Consider the following 13,606-nt stretch of genomic DNA (forward strand, 5'->3'; position numbering starts at 1 on the left):
ATGTGTAAGGTGCATTATGTTTATAAGGAAATGAATAATGTGTCTCATATGTGTAAGGGGCATTACTGTGTGCATTATATGTATAAGGTGCTCTACTATGTGGGATTGCATATAGAAAGTGTACTACTGTGTCATCTAATGTGAATAAAGAGCAATAGGGTGTGGTGTAATGTGAATAAGGAGCAATTCAGTGTGATGTACTGTGAGGAGTAACGTTTATAAGGTAAAGTGATACTACTGTGTGATGTAATATGAATTATGGACACTATCACATGATCAAATGTGAATAAAGTTGCAGTACTGTCTGACATAATTGGAATTGGGGTTACTATTGTGTGGCCATGCCCCTTGCCAGCAAAAACACACCCCTTTTTGGGCTGTGCGCCAATTTTGATAACTGTTCCTATTTAAAATATAGGGGGTACAAACCCAAAAATAAGGACTGCTATGGATGAGGGGTGATGGTGCTGGGAAAGAGGTGCAAGGTCAGAGGCAGAACCAGCCAAAATCTTGTCTAGGGCATCATATTGGTTAGGGCTGGCTCTGCAGCAAACAAGCTGGGACTTAACAGAAAGGCTCCAATGCTGTAAAGTCAATGTAAGCTGCTTGCACACTGGCAGTCTCTGTCTATACCCTTAATAGGGGACGTGTATATAGTTCTTTCCAGCCAATATGTCATGATTGGTACCGATGTTTGCTGGGTGCACCAAGAGGCTGCAAGTGCTAGGACCCAATGCAGAGGGACCTCTACTACCAAATTGCGGCACTGGCAGCCATTCATGCTGCCTCAACTGGTCTCGCTTGCCGCTACTTCCTATTTCGGGGCTTTCGGATTATGGTTTGCTTTCCACCTGTGTTTCAAGAGTCACCAGACGCATTTGTCCACACAATCGTTCGGCGGTTTCATTCAATTGGCGGAGAAATGCATTAGGTGACTCTTGGACTGTGAGTGTGGCAGCATTCCCTGGTCAGCTGAGGCAGTATGAATGGCTGCCGTACCAGTGCCGCAGTTTGGTAATAGAGGTCCCTCTGCAATGGGTCCCAGCACTTTCAGCCTCCCGGTGCACCCAGCAAATATAGGTGCCAGTGTGCAGCAATCATCACATATTGGTTGGTAAGAACTATATACACCTCCGCTATTAAGGGTAGAGGCAGAGAGGCCAGTGTACAAGCAGCCTCCCTGCATGCCAGATTCTTAAATGTCGTAGGTATAGTACTGGGACCGCAGCCAAACTGATACATACCTTCCAACATGACCCTTTCCAGGAGGGACAAAATGCTCTGTTCCTGGACTTTTCTCTGTATGAATGCCTTTCGTTGTGATGAAACACCTTTCTCATCAATGAACTAGTTCTACACAGGTGACGACAATCATAAATAAGAGGGAAGTCCAGGAACAGAGCATTTTGTCCCTCCTGGAGAGGGTCATGCTGGGAGGTATGCACAGTGTGATAACTGCAGGCTGGAGTGATACTCTGCAGTGTGGGAAATAGCAGACTGTAAGTAATCAGACAGTGTGAACGAGGTTTGAAGATATTCTCAGTGTGATAACTGCAGGCTGGAGTTATATTCCAGAGCAGTGGTTTTCAAACTCGGTCCTCAAGTACCCCCAACAGTTCATGTTTTTCAGGTCACCTAGCAGGTGCACAGGTTTATTCATTACTCACTGGCACATTTTATAAGACCCACAGGTGGAGCAAATGATTTCACTTGCAATCCTGTGAGGAGACCAGGAAAACATGAACTGTTGGGTGTACTTGAGGACTGCGGTGGAGAACCACTGTTCTAGAGTATATCCGGGCGCATTAATATATAAAAGAGTATATAAACAACTGAATATTAGATTAAAAAATACACCTTATATTTCACTTATAACTAGAGTGCCGCCCCCACTCAGACATTCTGGTGTGTCAAACAATACAAAAGTCTATGGGATAATTTATACACTGCATGCAGAGTTTGCAATGCATAAAACAGAGGGCTCATACAGCTAGACTGGATATTTTATTTAATAATTTTTTAAAACGTTATCGTAAACACAGACAATTAAAAGTGTATAAAATATAAAACATAAAATCAATAATACATTACATTCACAAGAAAGCAGTGACGTGCGGTGGGGTGAGGCAGGTGAGGCAGAGCCTTTCCTGTCATACTAACGTTTGCACCAGAATTTTGACTGTATCAAGTATATGAAAAATACAAAGAATATGTTTGAAATATCTTCTTTGTGTTATTCTAATCATTTTTATAGCCAAAACTCTGGAGTAAAAAGTCTATGGCAGGTGAGGCAGTGTCTATCTTTTCCGCACATCTCCGATCAAAACTCATCAAATTTGCAGGAGTTTATAATAGAGATGAGCGCCTGAAATTTTTCGGGTTTTGTGTTTTGGTTTTGGGTTCGGTTCCGCGGCCGTGTTTTGGGTTCGAACGCGTTTTGGCAAAACCTCACCGAATTTTTTTTGTCGGATTCGGGTGTGTTTTGGATTCGGGTGTTTTTTTCAAAAAACACTAAAAAACAGCTTAAATCATAGAATTTGGGGGTAATTTTGATCCCAAAGTATTATTAACCTCAAAAAACATAATTTACACTCATTTTCAGCCTATTCTGAACACATCACACCTCACAATATTATTTTTAGTCCTAAAATTTGCACCGAGGTCGCTGTGTGAGTAAGATAAGCGACCCTAGTGGCCGACACAAACACCGGGCCCATCTAGGAGTGGCACTGCAGTGTCACGCAGGATGGCCCTTCCAAAAAAACCTCCCCAAACAGCACATGACGCAAAGAAAAAAAGAGGCGCAATGAGGTAGCTGACTGTGTGAGTAAGATTAGCGACCCTAGTGGCCGACACAAACACCGGGCACATCTAGGAGTGGCACTGCAGTGTCACGCAGGATGTCCCTTCCAAAAAACCCTCCCCAAACAGCACATGACGCAAAGAAAAAAAGAGGCGCAATGAGGTAGCTGTGTGAGTAAGATTAGCGACCCTAGTGGCCGACACAAACACCGGGCCCATCTAGGAGTGGCACTGCAGTGTCACGCAGGATGTCCCTTCCAAAAAACCCTCCCCAATCAGCACATGATGCAAAGAAAAAGAAAAGAAAAAAGAGGTGCAAGATGGAATTATCCTTGGGCCCTCCCACCCACCCTTATGTTGTATAAACAAAACAGGACATGCACACTTTAACCAACCCATCATTTCAGTGACAGGGTCTGCCACACGACTGTGACTGATATGACGGGTTGGTTTGGACCCCCCCCAAAAAAGAAGCAATTAATCTCTCCTTGCACAAACTGGCTCTACAGAGGCAAGATGTCCACCTCATCTTCACCCTCCGATATATCACCGTGTACATCCCCCTCCTCACAGATTATCAATTCGTCCCCACTGGAATCCACCATCTCAGCTCCCTGTGTACTTTGTGGAGGCAATTGCTGCTGGTCAATGTCTCCACGGAGGAATTGATTATAATTCATTTTAATGAACATCATCTTCTCCACATTTTCTGGAAGTAACCTCGTACGCCGATTGCTGACAAGGTGAGCGGCGGCACTAAACACTCTTTCGGAGTACACACTTGTGGGAGGGCAACTTAGGTAGAATAAAGCCAGTTTGTGCAAGGGCCTCCAAATTGCCTCTTTTTCCTGCCAGTATAAGTACGGACTGTGTGACGTGCCTACTTGGATGCGGTCACTCATATAATCCTCCACCATTCTATCAATGTTGAGAGAATCATATGCAGTGACAGTAGACGACATGTCCGTAATCGTTGTCAGGTCCTTCAGTCCGGACCAGATGTCAGCATCAGCAGTCGCTCCAGACTGCCCTGCATCACCGCCAGCGGGTGGGCTCGGAATTCTGAGCCTTTTCCTCGCACCCCCAGTTGCGGGAGAATGTGAAGGAGGAGATGTTGACAGGTCGCGTTCCGCTTGACTTGACAATTTTGTCACCAGCAGGTCTTTCAACCCCAGCAGACCTGTGTCTGCCGGAAAGAGAGATCCAAGGTAGGCTTTAAATCTAGGATCGAGCACGGTGGCCAAAATGTAGTGCTCTGATTTCAACAGATTGACCACCCGTGAATCCTTGTTAAGCGAATTAAGGGCTGCATCCACAAGTCCCACATGCCTAGCGGAATCGCTCCGTGTTAGCTCCTTCTTCAATGCCTCCAGCTTCTTCTGCAAAAGCCTGATGAGGGGAATGACCTGACTCAGGCTGGCAGTGTCTGAACTGACTTCACGTGTGGCAAGTTCAAAGGGCATCAGAACCTTGCACAACGTTGAAATCATTCTCCACTGCACTTGAGACAGGTGCATTCCATCTCCTATATCGTGCTCAATTGTATAGGCTTGAATGGCCTTTTGCTGCTCCTCCAACCTCTGAAGCATATAGAGGGTTGAATTCCACCTCGTTACCACTTCTTGCTTCAGATGATGGCAGGGCAGGTTCAGTAGTTTTTGGTGGTGCTCCAGTCTTCTGTACGTGGTGCCTGTACGCCGAAAGTGTCCCGCAATTTTTCTGGCCACCGACAGCATCTCTTGCACGCCCCTGTCGTTTTTTAAAAAATTCTGCACCACCAAATTCAAGGTATGTGCAAAACATGGGACGTGCTGGAATTTGCCCATATTTAATGCACACACAATATTGCTGGCGTTGTCCGATGCCACAAATCCACAGGAGAGTCCAATTGGGGTAAGCCATTCCGCGATGATCTTCCTCAGTTGCCGTAAGAGGTTTTCAGCTGTGTGCGTATTCTGGAAAGCGGTGATACAAAGCGTAGCCTGCCTAGGAAAGAGTTGGCGTTTGCGAGATGCTGCTACTGGTGCCGCCGCTGCTGTTCTTGCGGCGGGAGTCCATACATCTACCCAGTGGGCTGTCACAGTCATATAGTCCTGACCCTGCCCTGCTCCACTTGTTCACATGTCCGTGGTTAAGTGGACATTGGGTACAACTGCATTTTTTAGGACACTGGTGAGTCTTTTTCTGACGTCCGTGTACATTCTCGGTATCGCCTGCCTAGAGAAGTGGAACCTAGATGGTATTTGGTAACGGGGGCACACTGCCTCAATAAATTGTCTAGTTCCCTGTGAACTAACGGCGGATACCGGACGCACGTCTAACACCAACATAGTTGTCAAGGACTCAGTTATCCGCTTTGCAGTAGGATGACTGCTGTGATATTTCATCTTCCTCGCAAAGGACTGTTGAACAGTCAATTGCTTACTGGAAGTAGTACAAGTGGGCTTACGACTTCCCCTCTGGGATGACCATCGACTCCCAGCGGCAACAACAGCAGCGCCAGCAGCAGTAGGCGTTACACGCAAGGATGCATCGGAGGAATCCCAGGCAGGAAAGGACTCGTCAGACTTGCCAGTGACATGGCCTGCAGGACTATTGGCATTCCTGGGGAAGGAGGAAATTGACACTGAGGGAGTTGGTGGGGTGGTTTGCGTGAGCTTGGTTACAAGAGGAAGGGATTTACTGGTCAGTGGACTGCTTCCGCTGTCACCCAAAGTTTTTGAACTTGTCACTGACTTATTATGAATGCGCTGCAGGTGACGTATAAGGGAGGATGTTCCGAGGTGGTTAACGTCCTTACCCCTACTTATTACAGCTTGACAAAGGGAACACACGGCTTGACACCTGTTGTCCGCATTTCTGGTGAAATACCTCCACACCGAAGAGCTGATTTTTTTGGTATTTTCACCTGGCATGTCAACGGCCATATTCCTCCCACGGACAACAGGTGTCTCCCCGGGTGCCTGACTTAAACAAACCACCTCACCATCAGAATCCTCCTGGTCAATTTCCTCCCCAGCGCCAGCAACACCCATATCCTCCTCATCCTGGTGTACTTCAACACTGACATCTTCAATCTGACTATCAGGAACTGGACTGCGGGTGCTCCTTCCAGCACTTGCAGGGGGCATGCAAATAGTGGAAGGCGCATGCTCTTCACGTCCAGTGTTGGGAAGGTCAGGCATCGCAAACGACACAATTGGACTCTCCTTGTGGATTTGGGATTTCAAAGAACGCACAGTTCTTTGCGGTGCTTTTGCCAGCTTGAGTCTTTTCAGTTTTCTAGCGAGAGGCTGAGTGCTTCCATCCTCATGTGAAGCTGAACCACTAGCCATGAACATAGGCCAGGGCCTCAGCCGTTCCTTGCCACTCCGTGTGGTAAATGGCATATTGGCAAGTTTACGCTTCTCCTCCGACAATTTTATTTTAGGTTTTGGAGTCCTTTTTTTTCTGATATTTGGTGTTTTGGATTTGACATGCTCTGTACTATGACATTGGGCATCGGCCTTGGCAGACGACGTTGCTGGCATTTCATCGTCTCGGCCATGACTAGTGGCAGCAGCTTCAGCACGAGGTGGAAGTGGATCTTGATCTTTCCCTAATTTTGGAACCTCAACTTTTTTGTTCTCCATATTTTATAGGCAGAACTAAAAGGCACCTCAGGTAAACAATGGAGATGGATGGATTGGATACTAGTATACAATTATGGACGGACTGCCACGGTTAGGTGGTATAAAAAAACCACGGTTAGGTGGTATATATTATAATAATAATACAATTATGGATGGACGGACTGCCTGCCGACTGCCGACACAGAGGTAGCCACAGCCGTGAACTACCGCACTGTACACTGGTTGATAAAGAGATAGTAGTATACTCGTAACAACTAGTATGACACTATGACGACGGTATAAAGAATGAAAAAAAAACCACGGTTAGGTGGTATATATTATAATAATAATACAATTATGGATGGACGGACTGCCTGCCGACTGCCGACACAGAGGTAGCCACAGCCGTGAACTACCGCACTGTACACTGGTTGATAAAGAGATAGTAGTATACTCGTAACAACTAGTATGACACTATGACGACGGTATAAAGAATGAAAAAAAAACCACGGTTAGGTGGTATATATTATAATAATAATACAATTATGGATGGACGGACTGCCTGCCGACTGCCGACACAGAGGTAGCCACAGCCGTGAACTACCGCACTGTACACTGGTTGATAAAGAGATAGTAGTATACTCGTAACAACTAGTATGACACTATGACGACGGTATAAAGAATGGAAAAAAAACCACGGTTAGGTGGTATATATTATAATAATAATACAATTATGGATGGACGGACTGCCTGCCGACTGCCGATACAGAGGTAGCCACAGCCGTGAACTACCGCACTGTACACTGGTTGATAAAGAGATAGTAGTATACTCGTAACAACTAGTATGACACTATGACGACGGTATAAAGAATGAAAAAAAAACCACGGTTAGGTGGTATATATTATAATAATAATACAATTATGGATGGACGGACTGCCTGCCGACTGCCGACACAGAGGTAGCCACAGCCGTGAACTACCGCACTGTACACTGGTTGATAAAGAGATAGTAGTATACTCGTAACAACTAGTATGACACTATGACGACGGTATAAAGAATGCAAAAAAAACCACAGTTAGGTGGTATATATTATAATAATAATACAATTATGGATGGACGGACTGCCTGCCGACTGCCGACACAGAGGTAGCCACAGCCGTGAACTACCGCACTGTACACTGGTTGATAAAGAGATAGTAGTATACTCGTAACAACTAGTATGACACTATGACGGTATAAAGAATGAAAAAAAAACCACGGTTAGGTGGTATATATTATAATAATAATACAATTATGGATGGACGGACTGCCTGCCGACTGCCGACACAGAGGTAGCCACAGCCGTGAACTACCGCACTGTACACTGGTTGATAAAGAGATAGTAGTATACTCGTAACAATTAGGATGACACTATGACGGTATAAAGAATGAAAAAAAAACCACGGTTAGGTGGTAGGTATATAATAATAAATAATACAATTCTGGTCGGACGGACTGCCTGCCGTGTGCCGACACAGAGGTAGCCACAGCCGTGAACTACCGCACTGTACACTGGTTGATAAAGAGATAGTAGTATACTCGTAACAATTAGGATGACACTATGACGGTATAAAGAATGAAAAAAAAACCACGGTTAGGTGGTAGGTATATAATAATAAATAATACAATTCTGGTCGGACGGACTGCCTGCCGTGTGCCGACACAGAGGTAGCCACAGCCGTGAACTACCGCACTGTACACTGGTTGATAAAGAGATAGTAGTATACTCGTAACAATTAGGATGACACTATGACGGTATAAAGAATGAAAAAAAAACCACGGTTAGGTGGTAGGTATATAATAATAAATAATACAATTCTGGTCGGACGGACTGCCTGCCGTGTGCCGACACAGAGGTAGCCACAGCCGTGAACTACCGCACTGTACACTGGTTGATAAAGAGATAGTAGTATACTCGTAACAATTAGGATGACACTATGACGGTATAAAGAATGAAAAAAAAACCACGGTTAGGTGGTAGGTATATAATAATAAATAATACAATTCTGGTCGGACGGACTGCCTGCCGTGTGCCGACACAGAGGTAGCCACAGCCGTGAACTACCGCACTGTACACTGGTTGATAAAGAGATAGTAGTATACTCGTAACAATTAGGATGACACTATGACGGTATAAAGAATGAAAAAAAAACCACGGTTAGGTGGTAGGTATATAATAATAAATAATACAATTCTGGTCGGACGGACTGCCTGCCGTGTGCCGACACAGAGGTAGCCACAGCCGTGAACTACCGCACTGTACACTGGTTGATAAAGAGATAGTAGTATACTCGTAACAATTAGGATGACACTATGACGGTATAAAGAATGAAAAAAAAACCACGGTTAGGTGGTAGGTATATAATAATAAATAATACAATTCTGGTCGGACGGACTGCCTGCCGTGTGCCGACACAGAGGTAGCCACAGCCGTGAACTACCGCACTGTACTGTGTCTGCTGCTAATATAGACTGGTTGATATTTAAAGAGATATTAGTAGTATACAACAATACTATACTGGTGGTCAGGCACTGGTCACCACTCCTGCAGCAAAAGTGTGCACTGTTAATTAATATAATTGTACTCCTGGCTCCTGCTAACAACCTGCAGTGCTCCCCAGTCTCCCCCACAATTAATTATAAGCTTTTAATTTATACATTGATGACTGTGCAGCACACTGGGCTGAGCTGAGTGCACACAGACTGAGTCACACTGTGTGACTGACTGTGCTGTGTATCGTTTTTTTTTTCAGGCAGAGAACGGATATAGCAGAGAGAAGTGAACGGATATATTATATTAAATAAAAGTTAACTAGCAACTGCACTGGTCACTGACTGTGGTAAACTAACTCTGTCTGCGACTCTGCACAATCTCTCTCTATCTAATCTATCTATCTCTATTCTAATGGAGAGGACGCCAGACACGTCCTCTCCCTATCAATCTCAATGCACGAGTGAAAATGGCGGCGACGCGCGGCTCCTTATATAGAATCCGAGTCTCGCGATAGAATCCGAGCCTCGCGAGAATCCGACAGCGTCATGATGACGTTCGGGCGCGCTCGGGTTAACCGAGCAAGGCGGGAAGATCCGAGTCGCTCGGACCCGTGGAAAAAAAAGTGAAGTTCGTGCGGGTTCGGATTCAAAGAAACCGAACCCGCTCATCTCTAGTTTATAATACTGTACCTGTGTATAAAGTGTAGATGTACCCTTTGGCTCATACATTGTGTCTAAATCTTGATATGGTGATAGCCAGTGCCTCCTGAAACATTTAGCTCACTGCACGTCCCTGCAAGGAAGTGTATATACGTGCCCACGGACTGTCCACTTTGAATCATAGAAAAGAAGGAACGCTAACAGGTAGCGATAGGCATACCAATTTGAAGCTGTTCTTGTAACTGGGAGGTAATCGTAGCAAACAGGAGGGTCCGCGCTATGCTACCATCTCTCTGAAACTCGCCACTGTTAGCAGAAGTCTTTTGGTCCTGGACGTCAGACCAGAGTCCATGTAGGGTATCTTCTTAGCAACTTTCACGTTGGCAATAGTGGGAGGTGAGGGAGGGCGTGACTTGCTTTTGCTCTGTTTGGAGTCCCGTACACAGCAGTTCCATGGTTTAAAACTCCAGGTCTGCTGATTTTGTCTGTACGTCTGAGAGTTCAGCAGCGGGAGACAGGGATATTTCCTTGTATATTTGGCTTAGTTTAGTATGTCCATATGCGGGGAACACCAATCTCTTTATGCATTTCTCCGCTGAAATAAAGTGGCGGTTTCTTCAGAAGTGGTGATGGGAAGTTATATTCTGTAGCTTGGGAACAGCAGACTGAAGGCAGGGCAAAGCTATGGGGCTAGATTCAAATGTGCGCTCCCCCTCCCGGCCGCCATTGCGCCCTCCAGTGGTATTCTAATGTTATTGCCGATGGGCGAGACATTGATCTTGTCGCGCCCATTGGCAGTAACATTAGAATACCACTGTACAAGGTGTGATAGTGGCAAAAACGGGGGATATTTGAATATCGCCCCTCTATCTCCGGTCACTTTAGATGGGAGATAGGGGGCGCGTTAACATTTTAACCCAGCCCATAGACTGGAGTTGATATGCAGGACTTGTTGCAGGAAACAGACAGTACCCTGGTGTGATGGATGAGAGTTGATTGCAGCAGGAAGCATATAGAAGGATCCTGCTGTAAAGTACTGTAGTTAAGTGCTCTAGCAGGGTAAGACAGCAATGTGGTAATATATAGAGCTCACTGCACTGGGATTGAACACAGGAGTCATGTTAGCAGTACAGTAAGACTTCATGAGTGGATGACGTCAGGTAAGATGGCTGTGCCCATATAGCAGAAACATACTTCTGAAGGGGAATAAGCAGGTAGATCCTGAGATGACTGGCCTGTGGAAACACACTAGTCAGTAAAACGTCAGTGGTAGCTGAGGTAAGAGGGTCTGAGAACCTGAAGTGTCACACTGAAAGTGTGGACACTGGCCTCTGGGCCTGCCATGGCTTTCAAAACTTCACACAAACATAGAGTTTTATGGTCCTCCCTGTCTCTTACAAGCCTGGAACTTGCCTACTGGCCTGCAGCTTTCCTGTGACAACTTCTTAAAAGTCTCATACAATCTTATGTTCCTCCATGTCTCTTGCAGGTATGAACAGTGGCCACCTTGCCTGGCCCTTTGGCCTCCTTGGCTACCTCAGTCTCACCTGGGCTCTGTACACAGGTCAACCTGCTTGACTGCCACAGTCCCACCTCGACTATCCCCACGCAGCAGCCCTTTAGTGTTGGCACACCCTCCTTTTTCTTCCCTATGTGTGTAGATGCCTCCAGAACTCCTGTCTCATTATCACCACCTAGCTTTATATTGCCATAACACATATACATATACAGTATATATATATATATATATATATATATATATAATTATCATTTATTTACAGTTTAGGTTTGCCTCCTGCACTGAGACCTGTATGATGATCTTCGGTGGACTGGCTGCAGTGATCCATGGGGCAGCTCAGCCGTGCATGTTGCTGGTCTTCGGTCTCATGATTGACACATTTATATTGTATGATATAGAAACACAAGAACTCCAAAATCCTAACAAGACTTGTATAAATCACACTATCATGTGGGTTGATGGCTCCTTTGGAGAAGAAAATGATAATGAGACATTAAGCTGTGGGTAAGCGATATTATTTTAATTGTAATTATCTTAATATGCACTTCCCAAAATTGTGCAGGATTATTTGGCAGTATAATGCATGCAGTCACATCATCTTCCTTGTTTATTGATAGAATGCTGGATATTGAATCAGAAATGACAAGATTTGCCAGTTACTATGCTGGGATAGGTTGTGCTGTTCTCCTTCTTGGATATGTACAGGTAAGTATAATAACCAAGACCAGAATGATATACATTTTAATTAACCACAAGCTGGTTCTTTGTTTAACTGCTGACCTAATAGTTACATTGATGACTTTTTGCCTTTAATGTCAATTATCTTGACCCCTATGAACAATGCCAGTGATATTCTGTCAGAAGAGAAGATGCAATTGCAATTACAGCCAATATATTTTCCCAATCAGCCAGGCTGCCGATACCTTAATGGAGCCTGGGTACTGGGGGTAGTGGGAATGGGAGTTGTGCCCAAATCTGGGAGATATGACCATGCCCCCTTTGAAAAATGTACAAATACTATGCAAGGCACTACAGCAGCACAGCTGACCGGGTACCCACCATGCCCCTCCTGCTAGTCCGGGCCAGAGTAATCAGTACCTGCTACTCTCCCTCTCAGTGCCCCTGTCTAGATCCTAGCATCTTACCCTTTGTCTTTTTGCCCAGGATTTTTGCAGAACTGCAAAGGAGTATCATGAAATTTTGTTCTTGGGTAACTGTACTTAGATGGTAGTGTATCCCATAATAGACAATCAGATTCTGTATATTCAAGATGCATTTGATGTTTTCTATAAAGTCTAATAATTTATTTATTATTTATTTTATTTATTTATTAACAGTTTCTTATATAGCGCAGCATATTCCGTTGCGCTTTACAATTAGAACAACAGTAATAGAACAAAACTGGGTAAAAACAGACAGACAGAGGTAGGAAGGCCCTGCTCGCAAGCTTACAATCTATAGGGAAATAGGCATAGATACACAAGGATAGATGCTACCTATTGCATAATGGTCCACCAGATTGCTAGGTTCTTAATGGGTTGTATGATGATACCCCACAAAGTTATCCAAGTGTCAGGAGGGTGTGAGACTAAAGAAAGACAAGATATGTGATGTTATGAATACTCTACAGAGGATGCAATTAGATAGGGAAGCACTGAAGGTTATGTGGGTGGGTCTGGAATTTGATAGGCTTGTCTGAAGAGGTGAGTTTTCAGGGAACATTTAAAGGTTTGGAGACTAGAGGCGAGTCTTACTGTGCGTGGGAGGGCATTCCACAGAGTGGGTGAAGCCCGGATAAAGTCCTGTAATTTTGAGTGTGAACAAGTAATGCGTGTGGATGAGAGACGTAGATCTTGTGCAGAGCGGAGAGGTCGGGTAGGGAGATATTTTGAGATGAGTGAAGAGATGTATGTTGGTGCAGTTTGGTTAATAGCCTTGTATGTGAGTAAAAGTATTTTATATTTAATACGGTAGAATACCGGTAACCAATGGAGGGACTGACAGAGCGGATCTGCAGACGATGAACGTCTGGCAAGGAAGATTAGCCTCGCAGCTGCATTCAAAATGGATTGTAGTGGTGAGAGCCTATGTTTGGGAAGACCGGTCAGGAGACTATTACAATAATCAATGCGGGAGATAATGAGAGCATGGATTAGAGTTTTTGCTGTGTCTTGTGTAAGATAAGGGCGTATTTTGGATATGTTTCTTAGATGTATGTAACATGATCTTGAGACAGATTGAATGTGGGTAACAAAGGACAGTTCAGAGTCAAGAATGACACCTAGGCAGCGAACTTGTGGGGTAGGGGTGATTGCAGAGTTCTCAACAGTGATAGAGATATCAGGTTGGAAACTACTATTGGCCGGTGGAAATATAATTAATTCTGTTTTGGAAATATTAAGTTTGAGGTGGCGAGATGTCATCCAAGATGAAATGGCAGAAAGGCATTCAGTGACACGGCCCAATACAGATGGTGACAAA

General features: G+C 44.7%; 2 protein-coding genes across 2 annotated transcripts in view; one reads left to right on the top strand and one right to left on the bottom strand.

Annotated features, from left to right (window-relative positions):
* Positions 1-13,606, top strand: part of LOC134944743 (bile salt export pump-like) — a 177,023-nt gene that overhangs the window by 41,261 nt on the left and 122,156 nt on the right. Inside the window, exons 6-7 of the mRNA XM_063933575.1 lie at positions 11,388-11,629; positions 11,743-11,830. Of these exons, the coding sequence (XP_063789645.1) occupies positions 11,388-11,629; positions 11,743-11,830 (330 nt within the window). The remainder of the gene's footprint in view (positions 1-11,387; positions 11,630-11,742; positions 11,831-13,606) is intronic.
* LOC134944745 (uncharacterized protein DDB_G0284459-like) overlaps positions 1-13,606 on the bottom strand; it is a 164,770-nt gene that overhangs the window by 38,226 nt on the left and 112,938 nt on the right. The window lies entirely within an intron of this gene.

Source organism: Pseudophryne corroboree, chromosome 7 (genome assembly GCF_028390025.1).
Source record: "Pseudophryne corroboree isolate aPseCor3 chromosome 7, aPseCor3.hap2, whole genome shotgun sequence".
In the NCBI taxonomy this organism is placed as follows: Eukaryota; Metazoa; Chordata; class Amphibia; order Anura; family Myobatrachidae; genus Pseudophryne; species Pseudophryne corroboree.